The 21,300-nt window shown below is 47.6% G+C and overlaps 1 protein-coding gene across 6 annotated transcripts in view; it reads right to left on the reverse strand.

Annotated features, from left to right (window-relative positions):
* Nucleotides 1-4,154: 4,154 nt before the first annotated feature.
* Nucleotides 4,155-21,300, reverse strand: part of PCNX1 (pecanex 1) — a 174,621-nt gene continuing 157,475 nt past the window's right edge. For 3 of the 6 annotated variants that reach the window (XM_045522176.2, XM_074365308.1, XM_074365309.1), the window contains 3 exons: nucleotides 19,493-19,631; nucleotides 19,103-19,221; nucleotides 4,155-4,254 (listed from right to left, as the gene is read on the reverse strand). In XM_045522176.2, coding sequence (XP_045378132.2) covers nucleotides 19,209-19,221; nucleotides 19,493-19,631 — 152 coding nt within the window. In that variant the 3' untranslated portion in view covers nucleotides 4,155-4,254; nucleotides 19,103-19,208. Of the gene's footprint in view, nucleotides 4,255-19,102; nucleotides 19,222-19,473; nucleotides 19,632-21,300 lie in introns of those variants that run through there. The other 3 variants (XM_074365307.1, XM_010962334.3, XM_045522177.2) reach the window with 2 other exon arrangements.

A 21,300-nucleotide genomic window follows, 5' to 3' on the forward strand; every position in this document is an offset into this window, starting at 1 on the left:
TCCTTGCACAGCAAAGGAAACCATAAACGAAATGAAAAGACAGACTATGGAATGGGAGGAAATATTTGCAAATGATGTGACCAACAAGGGACTAATTTCCAAAATAAACAGCTCATACAGTTTAATATTAAAAAAACAAACAACCTAATCAAAAAATGGGCAGAAGACATAAATAGACATTTCTCCAAAGAAGACGTCCAGATGGCCAATAGGCACATGAAAAGAAGCTCAAAATCACTAATTATTAGAGAAATGCAAATCAACATTACAATAAGGTATCACCTCACACCAGTCAGAATGGCCATAATTAAAGTCTATAAGTAAGAGAAAAAGGAACCCTCCTACACTGTTGGTGGGAATGTAACTTGGTGCAGCCACTATGGAGAACAGTATGGAGGGTAAAAAACTAAAAATAGACTTACTATATAAATCCAGCAATCCTACTCCTGGGCATATATATGGAGAAAACTCTAGCTTGAAAAGACACATACACCCCAAAGTTCATAGCAGTACTATTTACAATAGCCAAGACGTGAAAACAACCTAAATGCCCATCAACAGATGACTGGATAAAGAAGATGTGGTATATATATAATGGAATACTACTCAGCCATAAAAAAGAATAAACAATGCCATTTGGCAGCAACATGGATGGACCTGGAGATTATCATACTAAGTGAAGTAAGTCAGACAAAGACAAATATCATATGATATCACTTATATGTGGAATCTTTAAAAAATGATACAAGTCTTATTTACAAACCGAAAATGGACTCACAGACATAGAAAACAAACTATGATTACCAAAGGGAAAGGGGTTGGGAGGAGGGATAAATTAGGAGTTTGGAATTAACAGATACACTCTACTATCTATGAAACAGGTAACCAACAAGGACCTACTGTGTAGCACAGGGAACTATATCCAATATCTTGTAATAACCTATAATGGAAACGAGTCTTAAAAAAACGTGTATGTATATATATGAATAACTGACTTGCTTTGCTGTACAACTGAAACTAACACTGTAAGTCAACTACACTTCAATTTTAAAAAATAATTGTAAACAAACAAACAAAAAAAGGAGGAGTTCATACAGACTAACTCAGTATGTTCCCAGGTGAGATTTGGGACTGTTTCTCTTGTGATGTGTGGCTTGGCCTAGAAGCATCCACAGACTTGCAAACCTTGGCATCATAATCATGCTTAGGGAACAACAGCAAAACATGTTAGTGTAACATTAAAAATATGGAGCCTTGGGGACCCCGTGTTCCGGGACCTGGACAGGTTGAACGCCATCCCAGCAGGGCAGGGGACAGGTTGCACTGGGTGGGACAGGACCCGCTTGCATCATGATGTCATGTGGCAGCAGCAGAAGCAACGACAACCCCGCCCTTGCCTGGCTGGAGGCTGAGCAGACACCCCATCCTGGTCTCTGCCTGGTTTTGGGAAGGAGGCGGGTGCCTTGGACAGAGTCTCCATAAGTCCCCCTAAGTCCAAAGGACAATTTAAGGCCTCAAGAAGGTGTTGGACTTCCAGCAGGTGGGCACCTGAACACCACTTTGGAAATGAAAAAATAGATGTATTTGTACCCCAAACTGGTCAACCAGGTCACACCAATTACCTACACACGAGGGTATGCAAGAGATTGCCTTTCAAGTAAAAGCCCACAGCTGAGGAGGAAACATTTCGAGACGTTTACTCCGGAGCTGTGGGCAAGCTTGGAAGGACCGGCCAGCCCCGCAGGGAGGACGGGAAAGCCTCCGGGAGCATGCACATCTGCCAGCGTCTCCTGGACCAGTCTCCGGGGTGGGGCAGACTGTGGGCTGGGATGGGACCAGGTATCAGTTTGCCGCATAGCAAAGCAGCCGTAATCACTCTCAGTGGCATAAAATAACCATTATTTGTTATCATGGATCGGGCTAGGCTGGGCTCAACCGCGGTGAGGAGCGGGTCTGTGAGCTGCTTGGCTCCACCCTGCGTTCAGTGGGGGCCCAGACTGAAGGGGTGGCCGTTACCTGCGCAAGAGGACCAGCAGAAGCACAGGAGGCCCTTAGGCTCAGAACCACACATCATGACTTCCATCTGCATCAGTGGCCAAAGTCAAGGTCAAGGAGCACCCTCTGCCTAAGATGAGGCTGTGGTAAGGATCTGGATGAAAGTAGAGGTAAAGGGCTGGGGCCAGTCTGCCCCAGGAAAGGCTGGTGGCATTTGGAGGCCCCAGTCTCTGTGTCCGCCTCTCTTCTCGGCAAGCAGAGCTGGGCTGCCTCTGGTCCTCGTGTCCACACCCTCAGTGCATCTCCAGGGGAGCTGGGGGCTCAGTCCAGTGGCTGAATGGTGCAGGATCTGCCCAAAAGTACAGTCTCCTTGCTCATTATTTTTTACCGCCTTCCCTCCACTACTCTGGTGAACATGTAGGTCATTCCAGAACTGCTTCCTCGAGTCCATTAAAATGGTCCTCATTCCACCTCACCGTGCAGGGACTTGTTCACAGCAGGTTAATTACTGCACCGGCATCCCAGGGGCCACTCAACATGTCAGGTGGATCCTAACGGAGGCCAGTGTGGACCATGCGGCGTCTGTGACCATCAGTATAACTTCTACTGCCAACCCCTCCTATCCCATGAGGATGGAGAAGAATTCTAAGGACCAGACTGGGGACCGCGGTTTGGAGCCTCAGGACACAGACAGACAGTCGAGGACTCAGACAACCAAGGTGACTTATTTGTTGAGTGTGAGCCCCACTTAGGTGTCAGGTGCCTGCTGGGGGCTCTGCAGACACGGGGCAGGGACGGGCTCTGGAAGAGGAGTGGGTCCCTCAGGGAAAAGCTGGTGGGCCTTGGGAGCAAGATAGCCTCCATGGTGGGGAGGGGCTGCGGGGTCACCGGCCGGGAAGCGGGAGCCGGAGAGGGCGGGGATTTCTGGATGTGTCTGAGGTTAGAAACCCTTTCATGTTCAGTGAAGAAGAGGAGAATGGTGTGTGCGCGCGTGTGTGTGTGTATGTGTGTGTGGGAGAGAGTGAGAGAGAAATGATTAAGAGATCCAAAAAAAAAAAGAGAGAGAGAAAGAGATCAAAGTGCTGCGTAATGAGAGAACATGCTGGACTCTGATCCCATTTACGTGCTACGTGTTACCTACGACCAGGGGCCCCCAGCCAAGCTCCTGTAGATGGAGGGAGTGGAACGGCCCCCGAGTAGTCCCCGAGGGGACTGAGACCAGGGTGGACAGGACTTAGGACAGTCAGCAGGAGGCCTGGCTTCAGGAAGGGGTGTGCCCACCTCCCTGCAAGTCCTCCGGCAGGAGAGGAGGATGTGCTGGGCAACCAGACAGCTTAGTGTGCCAGCCACCACCCTGGGTGGCAGCCACGGCCTCAGTTCCTGCTCCAGGGCCAACAGGTGAGAGCCTCCAAGTTCCTCTTTATGAGGAAATTCCAACCAAAACCCAATGGCTGAAGCTGATTCCATCCCGGGCAGTGGTGGATTTATCAGGGAGGGACCCCCAGGAGAGGACAGCCAATGCCGTGAGAGTGACATGGAGGCTCAAGCCACTTATTTTAAATAGATGAATGAATGTGGTCCATGCTGGGGACAGAGCATAGCAGTTACCCACATATTCTCCCTAATCCTTACATTGGGACATACATTATTACTGTTATTATTATTATTCCCATTTTGCACCCCTGCTAAGTCTTCATTCAGCAAGCTGGTCAGCTCTGTGCTCACCCAGCCCTGGGGATGGGAAAGGACAGTGGGGTGGGGAGAGAAAGTGGCCTGGAGGAGAGCGGATGGGCTGTCCAGAGGTGATGGGGCAGGCTGGGTCCTGCAGTTCAGGGCCGGGGTGACAACAGACACTCAGACAATCCCCAGGGAGCCTTAGGAGTGCCTGAAGGACAGTGGGGTTCCGGAAGCTCCCAGGATGCAGGCGTGAATCACCCTCATCTCACTCTCTAAGGAATGGCTGACTCCTAAGGGCTGGGAACAGGGAAACTTGGAAAACCTGGACTGTGTGTACTTACCAAGTCCCCAGTATGTATTTGAGCATCACAAACTTCATATACATTGCAGGGTTTTTCCATTAAAATTTAAAACAAATATATGAATACATGCTTATAAAAATGCGAAGAGGACAAATGTGTGTGGAACAAAAAGTGAATCACCTTTGGCATGTCCCACCGTCCTCTTTTGGTGAATTTCCTGTCCCTCCTTAGAGATGGCGTTTCTCCCATGGTTGAGGGTTTGGTGTGGGCGCTCCCAGACCTGTTCATAGACACAGGAGACAGCATGTGTGAGTGCTTCCGAGGAACCAGATACTATTGAGTTTACACACAGACACACACTCACACTTTTTAAAAACACATAAATGGGATCACACTCTACTTTTTTTTCTAACTTGCTTTTCATTTATTACATTTTTTAAAGCTTTCCAAGTCACTCCTTATGAATATGCTACCTTTAAAAACAATATTTTATCTTAAAAAAGTAGTGTGTGCCTGTGGTAAGCAGTTTAGTCGGAAGAATGAGAAATGGAACGTAAAAGTTTCCTGACCCCCCATTTCATTTTGCTCTGAAGTATACACATCCATTATCTAGGCACCTGAGTCACAAAAATATATTTTCACATTTTTTTAATGCAGTAGTTTTGCAACTCCCTTTTCTCACTTCAAAGATCTTGGGTATCTCCCCTCATTAGCAGATACACATCTGTCACATTCATTTTAAACTGCTGCATAATATTCCACGGAACAAATGTATCATTCTCTATCTAATTGGGCTGGTACTTGTAAATGTCATTTAGACTGTTACTAAGGTTTCCCAATGATAAAAAATGTTGCAGTGAACACCCTTATGCCTACATCTATGCCCATGTATATTAGTGTTGTGTTGGAGATTGTTCAGTGGTCTCTGTTAACCAAACTCCTCTGCTTTCTTTAGTCGTATACCCCCTGGATTTTTGTGGGCACATGGCTGCCCAAAACAAAGACTACACTTCCCAGCATCCCTGCATTTAGGTATGGACATATGATTAAGTTCTAGTCAATGGGATATTGCAGAAGTGCTGAGTGCAGCTCTGGGACTGTGGCCTAAAGGGGAAGGGGTCGGCCCCCTCATCCCTTTCCTCATGTGGAAGGAACTGCCTTCTGCCATGCAGATGAGGGTGACACTCCAAGCTGGTAGAGCAAAAAATGTGGAACCTAGGCCCCCAATGCCATAGAATCATGCCCCAACACAACACCCCAGCCCTAGATTGATTAAGCTGAGTTGTTATGTTCCAGAAAGAAATGTATCTCTACTGGGTTTAAGCCACTGTAATTTTGGGAATTATAACAACCAATCCAATATCCTAATTAAAATTAATATATTCATAAGATTAATTCAGAGCAGTGGAATTGCTACATCAAAAAGTGTATGCATTAAAAAAATTGATTTTTAATGCCCAATTGCCTTCTGCAGCTATTGCACTAATTAGACTCCCACCAACAGTATGGGAAGGTGCCTGCTTTACAACACCCTTGCCCACACTGTCCATGACCAAACTTAAAATATTTGCCCAGGACTTAAAAATACTTCATAATTTTAAAATTTGCATTAATTAAGTCATGATGGAAAGTCAGAGTCCTTGCCTATGTTTGTTAGCCTTTTTATACATTATCTTCAATCTTCATCAGAATTCTAAGGCATGTTATCCTTATTCCCACTGAGTTTACCCCTGAAATGTTAAGTAACTTGTCCAAGATGGAACAGCTGGTGAGTGATGGTGCCAGCCTCGAATGCAGGTTGGACGCACTCTGGGCTGGAGACCAGACTCTTTCCTGCATCACACCCGTGGCCTTGCCAGGGCTACCCCGACCCCCACCTGCATATTTATTCAGCAAGTACTCAGGGTCCCAGCTGGGCAGACCAGCCTCCACAACAGGTCCAGCTGGGCCCACTGGAGCACCCACAAATTAGCACTGTCTGCTCTGATTCCAAGTAGTCGGGATTTCTGAACTCTCGCGTCAGACAGAGGTAGCCAGGCAGTCCTGTTCTGCCTTTGCCATGGAGCGAGAAGGTCACCAAGCCTGATCATCTCACAAGCATCTTCAAAGGCTTTTTTTCTTTTGGTTGTGTTTATTATATCTAACACCAGTGGAGAAAATTATCTTTCCACGTAAAGGTTGTAGCACCATCAACACCCTACATTCCAGGCAGAGAACAGCATCCTGACCAAAAGAAGAGGTGCCTTTAAGTTTCAGTTTCTTCATCTTTATGTTGAAAATAATTAAAGCTTCTCATCTTTGGAGGGTGTGTGTGTTAGAGAGGGAGAGAGAAGAAATCATAAATGTTATTAAAAATGTCTCTTTGTATCGACTCAATCTCACAACCATGGCCCTAAGCTGTAGGCTCCCCACTGTACAGTTGGGGAGGTCTGAGTTCAGAGGGGTCCGTGAGCAGCCCCTCCTTGGAGGCAGTGAGCAGTGGAGGCGGGAATTGAACCCCAGCAGGGGTCAGGGTGAACTTTTTAAGCCTCCTCCTGTCCTGGTGGCCTTCTACCACTCAGTGAGCTCAGGCTTCAGATCCCGGCCTGGGCGTCCAGCTGATGGTCCCTCTGGGCTCCCACGGTATCCCCCACACACGCACACAGGTGTGTGTGCACACACGCCCTGCAGGGGCACCGCCCTGGGCTGGGGCTCTCAGAAAAGGCTCAGGGGGATGTGCTCTCAGCCCACGAGACTCCTTAATGCAGTCAACTCCAGCGTCACAGGGTAGATTCCCTTCAGGCTGTCAGCAGCGAATGTCCCCAACACAGACCCCTGCCAGATCCCTGTAGCCATCATTACGTGACATGGAAGACTTGGGGTCAAGTCACTCAGACAGACAGGAATTCAGGCCTTGATGGAACAATACACAGGTCAAACCCCGAGTTACTGCCTTTGACGAGCTGAATTTCCATGTTGGGGGCGGTAGGGGAAACAAGCAGAGTGTAACATTCTGTTGCTGAACGGAAATGAGGTTGATGGGGTTGAACTCTCATTTTACAGTTGACACAAGAGTCTGGGTAGTCCTGCTCAAAGTCACCGAGGGAGTTTGGAACAGAGCCAGGACCTGCCCCCAGATCTCTCCTTGTGACTCGACTACACTTTTTTTTTAAGGTCTAGCTTTTTTTCACAAGGGAACTGTCACACTTTGTTGGGGAAGCCAGGGACTTGTAGGTTGGAGCTACTGGCGTCTAGTGGGTACAGATCAGGGATGCCGCTAGACGTGGTGCAAGGCATCAGGAGCCCCACAGCAAAGAACTGTCACATCTAAACTGTCATTGTGCTTGGCTGTCAGTGGGCGTAGGCAACCAGCAAGGCTAATCACCCAGGCCTCCAGGAAAAGTGGAATTGCAAGAGGGGAAAAAAGGTAGTAGAAACAAGTTACAGTTTAACAACCCCAGTGTTTGGTGAGAAAATGGGAAGCATCTTTTTTTCTGACACCAAGTCTGTGGAGTTTGCCCCACACCAACAAGCAATTCACTGACACCAACTGGTTGTCCAACAATTCAGTTCTTACACTGCCTGGAGCTAGCACAGACCCCACAGGTTACGGGCTCAGTCTCCCAAGACTTCAGATGACAACCCCTCCACGTCAGATGCCAGTCACTAGTCCCAGGGGCCACCTGCTCTTCTGACCCACCAGCTATAAGCTCAAGGGGTTCCCACAACTCCCTCTTAAGCTTGGGTAATCCGCTAGAAGGATTCCCAGGACTCGGGAAAACACTGCTTCCGTTTACCAGTTTGTTATAAAGGATGCAACTCAGGAAGAGCCAAGTGTCGTGGAAGAGACAGGCAGGGTGGGAGGGGGCTGCACAGAGCTTCCAAGCCCTCTCCGGGCACACCGCCCTCCCAGCACAGGAAGGTGTTCACCTACCCGGGAGCTCTCCAAACCCCATGATTTAGGGTTTTTAATGAACATGTGATTACATAGGCATGTTTGATTAGATCATTGGCCACTGGTGACTGAACTCCATATCCTCTCCCTGGGATAGGGAGTGAGGGGTGGGGCTGAAAGTTCTAACCCTTTAATCACATGGGTGATTATTCTGGTGATCAGATCCCAGCTAGGCACCCCCTCCCCACGTATCATCTCATTAGCATACAAGACAGTAAATTCCAAGGGTTCTGAGGGGCTCTTTGTCAGGAACTGGAGACAAAGACAACATACTTCTTTTGTATTTTCCCACAACAGGTTAACTCTGAGCCCTAGAGCCTGGGCTGAAGGGGAGGGAGATTTCTGAGTCAGGAGACAAGCACTGCGATGTGAGTGTCCTGTGTGTTCACAGTCTCCTGTGTGGTTAGGTGAGCCTCGGGCTGAACAGGACGTGGGTGGTGTGGGGCCCCCAGTACCTCGTTAGGCTGTAACCAGGCTACCAGATTGCTCAGAAGCCAGGCTTTTTGTAAAACTTGCAGAGACAACATAACAAGCTTAAATTTTTACTTTCTCACCTTCCAACTGTACAATTTGCCGACGGAAAGAGCAACTGAGTTTGCTTTCTTTGTAAACCCCCAGGCTGAAACTGAGTGGAGAGAGGGAGCCTGCCTTCCCTTTTAGTGTCATTTATAACATCTTCCAGGACCCAGCAAGAAGGCAAGACGTGAACCCCACCAGGCCAGTCTCCTTGGTTGTGGGTAAAAGCAGACTGTGGTCACAGGTGGTATGTTTCCTGTTGTTGGTGGTGAGATTTCATAGGGGCCTTTTCCTGTCTTCACTCAAAAGGAAATGCATTGACACCAAGGGAAGTGGTAAAACCATGGGCTATTCTATGTTTTAGAAATCTGATATTTGGAAACCTGCAGACCTGAAGAGTCAGGGACTTTTTATGAAGATCTGATACACAAGGGCTATCCAAATAAGGAGCTGACTCATCAGGAAGTGTGGTGGACCATTACCTAAAACCTCAAACCACAAATGTTTCACCTCTAAATTTTGTGGACTTTGTTAGACAGACATTTTTGTTAGGCACTGTGTGAAACGACGGGGTGACTGGTTTCTTTCCCCTCCCCACAGTGACTACATGCATCTTTCGTAATATGCCCATGCCATGTGGTCAGCTTGCAAGGAAGAGTTTTATTAATGAGTGTGTTCAGGGATTTTCAAATGGAAGAACTTACAGGAGTGCAGAGTAGCTGTTCACACTAAGTGAAAGGACATATACTGTATGATTCCACTTACGTGAGGTACCCAGAGCAGTCAGACTCATAGAGACGGAAGGCAAAGTGGTGGCTGCCAGGGGCTGGGGGAGGAGGACGGGGAGTTAGTGTTTAGTGGGTAGCATTTTAGTTTTGCAAGACAGAAGAGTTCTAGAGATGGGGGTGGTGATGGTTGTACAACAACGTGGATGTACTTAATGCACTCGATGGTGCACTTAAAGCAGTTAAGATGGTGCATTTTATAATAATGTGTATTTCATCACAACTTAAAAAAAATACATTCTTTTAAAATAAGGAGGGGTAATAGCACAGGGTTGTTGTGGGGATTAAATGAGTGAATTAGCGGTTCTCTATTAGGGTGCCCCCCTGTCCCCACACACACACAACGTGTTGGGCCCAGAATGTCACAGAGCTAAGGCTGAGCAGCCCACAGTGAAGCACCCAGCAGAGTGGCTCTCCATCAACAGTGGCGGTGACTGCCATGGAGTTTGCATGGAATTTATCATGCCCCAGAGTGCCTGTCGCCTCTCCCAAGGAGCCCAAGGTTACCGATGCAGAAGCACCCGGCAGGACCACCGTAGCAACAAAGGCCTTCAGGGTGAGCCTGCAGGTCCGATGGCACGTGGCAGTTTATGGTCGTCAGTGGAGTCATAAGGATCCTTCTCCACAAACCTAAGCTTGTTAACAATTTTATATGACTTTATTTTCCTTCAAATTAATTTGGACCACAAACCCTGATCCCCCCAAAAGTGAGCAGAAAATCTGGGCCTCTACAGGGCCAGATGTCCAACGAGGCTCCTCAGGCTGCCACCTGCCCAGGGCTACCTGGTGGCCCCTTCCAACCTGTGTGAGCCCGGGAAGGCCCTCAAATCTTGGCTGTGGCCTGGAGTCCAGGGTCAGGGTTCTAGCATCTCCAGGCCTCCAGGAAGTCATTCTCCTCTCCTGCACATTCCACCCCCAGCCGAGGCCCTGCAGCTCCCCTGACTGTGAGGAACTGCAGATCTCCACCCCTTCTCTTTGTGGGGAATGCCCTGCTCCCCTAGCAGAACCCACCCCAGGCCCACCTTGGGCACCTCGGGGCAGACCTGTGGCTGGTGGGTCAGCTCTGAGCTCCAAATCCCCCTCCCCACTCTACACATTACCTTTCTCCTCTGTCAGCTGGTCCCTCCTGGGCTCTGACAAGAGGCCAGAGGGAGACTGCAAAGTAGGAGGCAGGGGAAGGACAGCCCCTGACTGCTGGCCCCCTGTTCTGTCTCCAGCTGTTCATCAGCTCCAGCTGGATCACATCCCCGCAGGGGGAACCAGCACCACAGCTCCAGGTGGGCCCGGGCTCCACCCACCAGGTCTGAGCATCCACCTCTTCCCCTGGCTCTCGACTCCTACCTGCAACCAACCGCAGGGCAGGAGCTGCTTCCTGTAATCCCCACCCTTGTTCCCTCAGGGCCCTTTCCACTCTGTCCCCATCACCATTTAACCAGCACCTGACATTACACTTAATCAATCACCAAGCGTGGCTTCTGTCTGGTGTCCTAGATGGCATGAGTGGCGGGGCCACCGGAGCTCCTGCCCCGGCCAAGAGGCTGCACCTGTGGTGTCACCAGGAAACTGCCAGGATGGAAATGATCACTCTGAGGTGTCAGAAGCACTCAGACGCTCCGCAGCCCATTAACCTTGCCACTGTCACCTGTCCCTGCCTGTCAAGGTGGAAGCAGGGCAGCGGCCCCCCAAGGACAGGCTGAGTGGCTGAGATGTACAGTGCTCCCCGCAGGTCCTGGGAGAAGCCTCACAGCCCCAAGGGACGTCCATCTCCTGTGAGGTTCAGCGAAGCGCTGGAAAGAAGTGCCTTTGCACAGCGTGGGCTCGGCAGCCCCGGGGTGTTTTCAGGGGCAGTCTCGGCTGCAGCTGTGGGGCCCACATCGAGCGGGAGGCTGGGACTCCCAGGGGCCATGTTAATGGGCACAGGCATTCGCGAAGTGTGAATCCGGGGTGCGTGGCCAGGGCAGCTACTCGGGTAAACCCTGGATTCAACCGGCTCCGAGAGCTTTGTCAATCAAGTATTTTTGGTTCCTCCTCCTCTTCCAGCGCGTGTGTGTCCCAGGGGTCCGAGCCCACCCCGACACACACCCGTACTCAGCCTCTCCCCTGGCGAGGGTTGAGCTCCTGCTGCCATCTGGTGGCAGTTTGTGTGGGGACACTGGAGAGGCAGAGATCTGCTCCCCAGTCCTACACCTCTGCTTGCAGAGACGGGGAGCTTTCTTGGCATTTCCTCCATGGACAGAAGGAAGAATCGCTCTCCAACCCACCACTGCCGCTTGTGAGGGGCTCACCTCTGATGGGACGCGCCATCCCTGCCATCCACAGGCAAGATGTCCTGTCCCCATGCGCAGTGCAGTTCAGGGAGATGGGACACACGAGGGGGTTGGGGGGTGGGTCCCTGTTGAGAGGGTAGGTACCAACAAGCTGGCTCTGTCCTTCCTCAGTTGCTCAGGAAGTTGTCTCCTGTTCAGCCAGGGATCTGGGCATCTCTTCAGAGAGGGAAATACAAGCTCCAGAACTAATGAAAAAGCTCCACGACATCACAGGGCTGTCTTGTCCTCTTAGTCGCATCCCCATTCACATTGCACAGTGAAATCCACTGGGCTGGGGTTTCAGTTGTGAGCACCTTGAGGTCAAGGACTTTTCACATCATAATCTGTATCTAGCAGAGAGCTGAGCACAGAGGAGGTATTAAATATTTCTTCAGTAAAAGACCTCTAAGCGATCAGGTCAACGTATCCTGTCAATTCATCTTCCAGAAGCCATTCTCTTAGCTGCAGCTCTCCTCTCGGTCCCCCGGGTCAGTGGATGTTGTGTGCCACCCAGGTTTCCCTTCACGGTCACATGCTGATTCCCCTGAGTGTTCCATCCTCCCCAGGAACTGCCCTCCTTCCAAAGGAAGCTTCGTACTAAGGTTGAATCTCCTCCTGCAGGCAGGCCACATCCTGTAAGTATTCAACACTGGTGGGGGTGCTCCAGCCTCTGCACCTCTAATGGAGGAACCGGGACGAAGCCGCAGGACTTCCTGTGGGATGGGCTGAGGCCTTTGCTCTGACTGCATCACAGCTCACCCACCTCTGCCCCAGCACTCAGCCTTCACCTTTCACCCCCACAGGTTAAGGGCTCTCAGTGCACAAACAGCAAGAGGCTGAGGACACAAGCTGTACACCAGAAACTGACACATTGTAACTGACTGTACTTCAATTGAAAAAAAGTAGTGACCAAACATGAAAAAAAAAAAAAAAAAAAAAAAGAGGCCGAGGACATTTCCTGGCCTATTTAAGGCAATCGTTACAATCAAAAGAAATCAAGGAGGCTGAGGGAAGTAGGCCAACCAGGATTTAAAAAAAATCTGTTTCCCAGTTTCTGGACCTGGGCCAGTTTTCAGACCTGGAACTCAGTGACTAAAGGAAAAGCTGGGTCCTCAGGAGGAAGGGTCCTGTGATACCACAGCAACATATACAAGATGAGTCCTTCCCCAAGGGCCTGCGGGCCAAGGTGAGTGTCCAGAGAGTCTAAGGACTGGTTGGACACAGAAGCAGGATCTGAGCTGACACTGATATTGAGCACCCGAAGCATCATCGTGCCCCCTGTTAGAAAAATGGGTCAGGGAAACACATGGGACCACATAAATAAAACGCAATCAAGTCCTCGTGCAGGTCTGGCTCAGTGTGGCCCCCCGGCTCTACAGCCTTGCCCGGGGTTCTCTTCCCCCAGTCCCTGAACGTGTAATCAGAGTGGACATACCTGGTAGTCAGGCAAACCAACCAGTTCGTCAGCCACACGGGGGAAGGCCAAGCGGAAGTCTATGAAACTTCCCCGACACCATCCCCCCGACCCAAGACAATCAATCACAACACCGTGAGGATGAGAAGAGATACAAAAGGAAGAGATGGTGGCCCTCGTATTCCCAGCTGATTCACTAGTCAGGTCCCTACGAAAACCAGATACATGCAAATTAACACTGCTTCAGGTGCATGGTGATACTTGGTATACGGTCCCTCTGGCAAACATATTCTTATCCACCTCTCTTGAGGCCAGAAGCATTTGGGTTCATGGGAGGCATACTACACTATACATCTGCATTCTTGCCCCAGGGCTATGTTAACTCTTCTGCTCTCCATCGAAAGATCGTCTGAAGGAAGCTGGACCGTGTAGAGAGGCTGCAGAACATCACACTGGTCCATGACATTGAGGACATATCAGTCAGACTGGATGAGCAAGAAGGGGTAAGTATGTAGGAGGTAAAGCCTATAAAAACTCAGGAGCCTGCTGGAACATCCCCTTCAAAGGAAGGGACGCCTTTCTCTCGTTACTAGAAAGGAATCAGAATGCCCATAGGTCAGTGTGGATTCTGCAGTCTGTAAAGTCCATTCCTGGGAATATTGCTCTGACCCGTTTGCCAAGTCACATGGAAAGCTGAGTGGGGCCCAGAGCAGAATGACCCTGCAGCCAGTTCAGGACGCGGTATAAACAGCCTTGCCACTTTGTGCACACTACCTGGTAGATCTTACAGTATTCAAGGCATCTACGATGGGGAAAGATGTCATACAGAGTTTGTGGTAAGCCCAACTGGAGAATGACAATGTAGACCCATGGGATTCTGGAGTAAGGCCGTGGCATTTGTACCAGCTCCTGGTTTACTGCTGGGCCTCGGTAGAGACTGACCATGTGACCCATCAGACATTAAGCCATACCTCTGAGTAGGCCCAGCAGCAACCCATTCTAAGATGGAAGTGGTACAAGGGCACTGGACATGAGCAGGGATGAGGGCATAAGCAGGCTGCTTGTGCAGGTGGCCCAGACCGCCCATCATGGCATTCACTGTCGCACGAGCAGTCACCTCAGCTCGCATCTATGGCCAAGGGCAGGGGGATGTAACCAGCACCCCAACTTACAGAAGAGGGACAAAGCCAGGTTTGGTTCACAGACGGGTGCGTTTGATATGAAGCTGGGAGTCAAAAACGGACTGCTGCAGCAGGGTGGCCCCGCTCAGGTGGCCCTCTAAGACAGTGGTGAAGGGAAACCATTGCAAGGCAACAATCAGGCTTCCCAGTCATCCACTTTGTGTGCAAGCAGAACAGGCCCAAGGCCAGAAAAAACATGAACTGATGGAGTAGCAAATGGCCTGGCTGATTGGCCAGAGACCGAGGAGGAGAAAGATGAGGTGGTCAGGGACAAGGGTGGAGGAGCACGGATGATCTACAGGGGTGGCCATGGCATCTGAATGCATGTTAATGGCGCCAGAGAGCATCACTAGGGAAGAGGCACGGAACGACCAAATAGTCCAAATGATCCGGCCGGCTGTTATCTGCCATCGTCATTAGTCACACCTGTGCCGGCAAAATGTGTGCTTGGAAGGAGCAGCCATGGTGACAGCCGTGGCAGCTTCACAGTGGGATTCAGCTCACCAAAGCCAGCCTAGACACTGGTGCTGCCAAGTGTTCAACCCGAGTGCCGCAGAGATCACTGCTGTGTATCGTTTATCGACTCAATACCCACGCCTCAAGGAGAACCTCCACCCACTTGACAGCAGCATGTCTACCTTGGACCCCTTCCAGTCTACATAGGGCAGCTACTTATCTTGACTAGAAGTTATGGGCATTGATCTTGCCTTTCCTGCTTTCAGGGCTTCAGTACTATGATCATATGAGGGTTTACAGAGTGTTAGATCCACTGACACAGGATTCCCACATCACACTGAATAGGACCTTGGGATTTTACAGCAAAGAGGGTGAAACATGGGCACACAGCCATGGAATCCACTGGCCCTGTTGTATACTGTAGAAGCTGCTGGTCTGATAGAACAACCGAGTGATCTTTTAAAGGTGCAGCTGAGATGTCAGCTTGGAAATGATATCCTGTGAGGATGGGCACCATCCTTCAGGATGCAGGATACACCCTAAATCAATGTCCATTCTAGTGGTTCTGCAGCCCCAGTTGGTGGAATACTCTAGACTGGGAACCAACCAATAGAATGGGAATGGCCCTGCTAGCCATCTTTACCAATGGCCCACTTAGTAAATGTGCTTCTTGCTACCGCAACTTCAGGTTCTGTGGGTCTAAACAACCTGGTTATAGCAAGGGGGTACAGCAAGAGTCCCACTCAACTCTAAGCTACAGCTACTGCCCAGTCACTTTGGGTCCTTTGTGCTACGAAGTCACCACCATGTTCTTTCCTTGGTAGGAAGAAAATCAGGAGGCAGGGCTGCTGTCACACAGAGGGGAGAAGTGACATGCCTGGCATCCAGGTGATACCCTGGAGTGTCTCTTGATAATCACTTCCCCAATTTAAATGGAGTATGGTCAGTCAAGCAGAGCAGTCACTGCTTGAGAAGGGCCTGGTGACCAGGGGCTCAGAGCTCTCAAGGATGAGGGAGCCTGGGTCATCCCAGCAGGTAACTTAGGGGTAAGAGCAGGTAAGCACCTGGACTAGCAGAGGTGCTCGTCAAGGAGAAATCTCAAAAGGGCAGTAGAGGAGGGAGACCCGCGGATATGAGCAGTACAAGAACCGGGTGTTGTGGTGCTCTGCCCAGACTCTACTGCAGCACGGAGACAGCCCTTCCCCCAAGCTGTCGGGAGCGTTGCCTTCCCCAAGCAGTGCCCTCAAGACATCTCCGAAGGGCCACCCCAGCTCCAGATCTCCCCATGGATTTTAACTAAAGCCTTTGTTGTAACTGAATTGAGAGTTCATCAACCCAGCTGCCAGCGCTCCCTCACAGATAGCGTCCTGGGAGAGCACTCCCCAGTAAACTTCCTGTGCAAAGATGGCAGGCTCAGAGTCCCCTTCCACAGAAGCTAACTCACTGGAGTCAACGCCTCGGTCCAGGTGAACACTGCCTCAAGGCTGAATTCCTCAGTAGCCTCCAACGACCTCCTGAGGGCTTCCTTTGCAATTCCAGTGCCCTGGACACCACTGAGAGGAAGGTACCCTAATCTTGTCTCCATCATGCCACTTAACTATGTATATTATCTCAGGCCAATTACTGAAAATAAGGTAGAAAACACTTGTATGTCAAGGAAAACTATGCACCGTCTTTAGCAAACCCTCTGTCCTATCAGATTCTGATTCTGTGGGAATTATTTTATAATTTTGTAAAATGTAGGTATCTAATAAGACATGTAAATTATGTCCCCTCTAGTGGAGATTCAAAGGAACTCCCCTCAAAAAAACAACAAAAAAATGTGTCTCCATTTTACAATTCATTTCAGTATTCCGTTACTCCATATAAATTTGTGCTCTTAAAAAGTTTTTCTTTGAACACACCATAACATGTGGTTAGTTCTCCAGAAAAATGTGTCAAGTAAAATCTTGGATACGTGTACCTTTTTATATCTGAGAACCATGATTTTACCTTTTCCTGAAAATTACCTTTTAACCCTCAACTTCCACATACACAAGACAACAGTAAAAACATCTGCAGGTTTGTTGTGAATTTATCTGGCAAACAGTAGGCACTCAAGTGCTTATTGCAATAAACACTTTTCAAAGAAAGTCATTACAACTTTATAGAGTTCTTTTGCTGAAACTTGCAATGGAAATATATTTTCCAGAGTCTTAGATCTGGCAAGAGTTACCACACACCAGCCCTTTGCCAAAGACAAGTTAGTGTCTTCAGTTTCTTTCACTAATAGTTTGACTGTGTCTAGTCAGTCTGCCATTGTCACTTATTATCTTCCATCTTTGAATATTAAATATTTCCAAGATCAGTTTATTTTACAACAATCCCTTTCAGGCTACACAGACCCCAAATTTTAAACTTTCTTTTTAAAATTAGATTTTGCTTTTAATCTCCTTAAACAGTTGTTTGCTCTTAGCTTAAAAGTAAGAGTGAGAAATTGTCCCCTCCCCAATCTGATGGTGTACTTGGAGAAAATTATTCAACTACTCCTAGTCGGAAATGTAACAGAGCAAGAGGTCGAGTCGATTTGTGTCCTCTGACATGTGAGATAAAGGCACTTTTCCAGGCTTAGCTCAGTCCACTCCACACCTGTGGTTAAGACCAGTTGTCCCCAATCAAAGCAGGAAGGGCAAGGTGCTGAGTCATCCATTACAGTGTCTAGGCAGAAGCAGAAGCTGACGGGAGGGAAAGCTGCAGCCTAACACTGTCATAGTAACAAACCTGGAGCAAGAATGTGGCAGCAGAAGAAACATGGTCTGCTTGAAATCCAGAAAAAGGAAGCCCAAGGCCAAAAATTGACAATGTTTTCACAGAGTGAAAAACCAAAAGCTGATGGACATAAATATTCTATTGCTGGAAAAGCACAAAACTTATAAAGCATACTTTTCCCAACCCAGCAAAAAATACGGTTTTGATTACATAAGGAAGAATCACACACTTCCTTGTGCTCTAATTCTCTGTCCACGCACTAACTTCCAGTGACCTAAGTGGCCTATCAGTTACCTTCTGATCCGAGGCTGGGAGTGCCCTCATCTCTAGGACTGCAAACAAATAAACTGGCATTTTGATCAACATACTGAACTTCTACTACGTTCATTATTATTAGTTGGCCCTGAAAAAAATCAAGTTCTTAAGAAACTTAGGTTCTGACAAAATCATGTGTAAGCATCGACTCCTGACCAGGCGAAAGCCAACCATATCTGGCAGCCAGTCCTTCTCTCCAGAACCTCCCTCTCCACGTTAATTCTTGCTCATCTGCCATCTTACTCCTTTACCTAAAACATGTTCTGTGCAGCTTTAGCTACAAAGTGATGCTGAGGGAAATTTCATCATGAAAAAACGCATCCTAAATCTGACTTTACTCTCCATGTTATCTAGAAGTGCAGGGGCTGAAGATCTGGCATTTTTCAGGCCCAAAGCCCCATTTTTCTTCGGCTTGCTGCTTCGGCCGCGGGCAGCTGAGCCAGGGCTCGCCGGGGCGGTCACAGCGCACCACCCGGTACCTGGAGACACCAGAGCTTTCCCTGCTTCAGCACTTGCCACTTCTTTGGCCCTCTCACCCACGGCCCTGATAACCTGCTGGTTCTCCTTCTGACCTGCATTCCCACAGGGTGACCTCATATAGGCTGAGAAACAGATGTTAACAAGGGACATGTTAGAACTCATGGAATTGGATAGTTTTCTGGTTTCCAGAAAGGTAAAGATATTGTCCAAGTGATAACCTTTTTTTTTGCCTCCTGTCCTCTGGCCTCTTATTTTCAAAGAAAAAGTCAGTCTAAGGTCTTAGAACATGAATCATAAGCCTCCAGATTCGATGCTTTTCCACAAAGAAACCATTTTATTTCTCCACTCATCCCACTCAGCTCAGAAGATTAACCTTTAAGAAACTACCACTTGTCAGACTTTAGTGAAGTATCAAAACAAAACTATTAACAACTATCTGGAAAACTGTTAAAAAAAACAAAACAAAACAACTCCTCTCTTTCCCAACTATATATGCATGACAAGGTTTTCTTCAAAAACTTCGACCAAAATAATGTAATGCAACTCACTGGATGTAGAAGCAGATAGGAGTTTTCAGATGTCTTATGCAATTTTTAAAACTTGGAAGCACTATTTTAAATAAAAATGTTTTGTTAATGTGTAATTGAGTTTATTATTTATTAATCCAGTTAGAAATAACACCTTTGGTATTTGTTGTCTTAATTTTTAAAGCAATGAATATTAATAAACCACATAAAGAAGAGCTCTTGGTGGAGGGGGAACTAATTTTTTTAAATGTAAAGCTATTTCCAAGAATAGAAAGTTTGAGATCTGCAGTGTTAGAAAAACCTGACTTACCAAAATGAACTAAAAAAAAAGAACAGGAAATCTGAAGTCTTTAAGGAACTGAATCCATGACTAAAAGCATTCTCCTAAAGACCACCCTGTGTCCAGGTGGTTTCACTGGTGAATGTTTCCTTTTTCCCCAACAATTTAAGAAAGGAAATAACTTACATGGAGAAAAGCAGAGGCATGAAGAGATGTAAGGCAGCCTGAGAAAAAGGGCAAACATCCAGATCTACATCCACCTCCGTTCTGCTGACTTTCTGTTCGAGGTCGGCTACAGATGTATCCTAAAACAGACACCTTATTTCTTAGGAGGTCCGAGTTTCTGTTTCTTAAAAACAACACTCAAGCTCTGAAAAGCTATGTACAGACTTGTTGAGGACGTTGTGGTCAAGTTGCACGCACTGTTAGCAACCACACAGTCTGGGGAGTGGACTCTGGGTTCAGGGCTAAGCTCTGATTTGTCTGAGCCCATCACGGTGAATGCTCTTGTCAGTGACTGGCTCAAAAGTCAGGACATAGGGACAAGTCAAGGATCCCACATATGTCAAATCTTACATTAATGAGATGTAAGGAGAAATGCGCTCAGGCTTCTGGGAGATCTTCCCACTCAAGAGTGGTAACAGGAAGTGTTTTTTTCCTGAATGATGATGTATGCGTATGGAATGAGGTCCAGAAACAGACTCCAAGTTCCAGTCTGAAAAGAAAGCCAGCACACATAGGTGGGTAGGGTTGAGAAAATTACAGCCATACAGAGCTGGAGTAACATGAATAAACCAACTCCCAGAGCCTATCCTACCTTCCTTTATTTTACAGTGAGCCCATTTCCTGTTTCAGCAACTTTGAATTGGGTTTTCTCTTTCTTGCAACTGTAAGCATCCCAAATGAATTACTATTTCAGAACTCACCACTTACAGAAGTACTTTCAATACTGTGATTGTATAAAAGGAGTCACTCCCACAGTAATAAGCTAGGCAAATCTGCATTTTGTCTAAAGAAAGGTACACCTTACTTTAGCCATTTGTGCTCCATTGTTGAGCTCCCTCTGGAACAATGCTGTATTATTAATCGGTGTGCAAGTAAGAAGCAGCGGGGTGGTGTGTGACAGCAAACCCACTCAGGGTATCACAAACACAGAGGCACTACCTGCGATCTGTTTACACTCAGTGCTGTCCTGGGATGTTGACTATCTGGTAAAGGCAGGTCAAGAGTACTGCTTGCTTCAGGGTGGGACTGGAGACCTGGAGCGTTCTTACACGGGCCAGTTACCATGTACTCACACAATGTTCTTGGGAACAAAATGGAACCTTGGACTAAAGGACGACCTTTTCCCTTTCTGGCACAGTTTACTGGGCACTGAAACTGAATGGTTTCTTAAAAGATTTTCAAACAAGATGGATTCATCTCTAGCCGCTTGCTGTCAACACACTTTCTGAGAAACTACAAAGCAACCTAGGGATCCTCTTGTACCAAACTACATTTTCCCAAGTATGAAGTTCAGTTATATTTTGTTTCCTTTAATAAGCACATACGAAGAAGGGGAAAAGGAAGTAAAACAAATATTTTGTGTAAGAAGTGCTGAATACCCCAAATGCCACCAAGTAAGGTCATGTCCTTACTTCACAAAGTGCTTTTTCCCTTCCCCAGAAGAAAAAACACCAACATGCTGAGATTCATTGGCTACAGGTCAGCAAGACATTTCTGGGTCTTTTAGGAGGAAAAAATCCGAAGTAAACTGCACTTTAAGAATGAAAAAGAGGTTTTATGGGACCCAAATTACATGTCAACTGCCCTTTGAATCTCTGACTCTTAAGATTATTAATGCAGTTTACACAGAAAACCCCTTTGAAGATGTATTTCATTTAACCAGTATGTTTCCTGCTGCTAGAAAAAATACTATCCTTTAAGATGAAATACCATTACATTTCCAGGTGTGCCACTGTGATCCCAAGCGGAAGACAGCAAACTGTTTGGGACCCTGATGCAGATGGCACCCAATCTGTACCCTGCTGGTTTTGGTTGTCACTGACAGATAAAATGACTCACTAAAGGCTTAATGCATGATTCAGTCAAGAGTATATCTATTCTCACTGACAGCATGCATTTTCTTTAATATACATGACATTAGTAGGTTAGCAGACACCCCACATTAGCATCTGCCCAATTTTGATGACCATGATCCAAATGTTTTCCCCATTCTCTGTACTGTTGTTTAGTGTAACATTGAATATGTACACATTTTCTCCATCCTCCATGTTTCATCAAATACTATATCATTAACAGGACACATTCAGGTAAATTCCTAAGATGTAAACTACAACCTTTCTGCTAACTGTGAAAAGATATCCTTTTATTATGAAATACAT

Source organism: Camelus bactrianus, chromosome 6, assembly GCF_048773025.1.
Source record: "Camelus bactrianus isolate YW-2024 breed Bactrian camel chromosome 6, ASM4877302v1, whole genome shotgun sequence".
Classification (NCBI taxonomy): Eukaryota; Metazoa; Chordata; class Mammalia; order Artiodactyla; family Camelidae; genus Camelus; species Camelus bactrianus.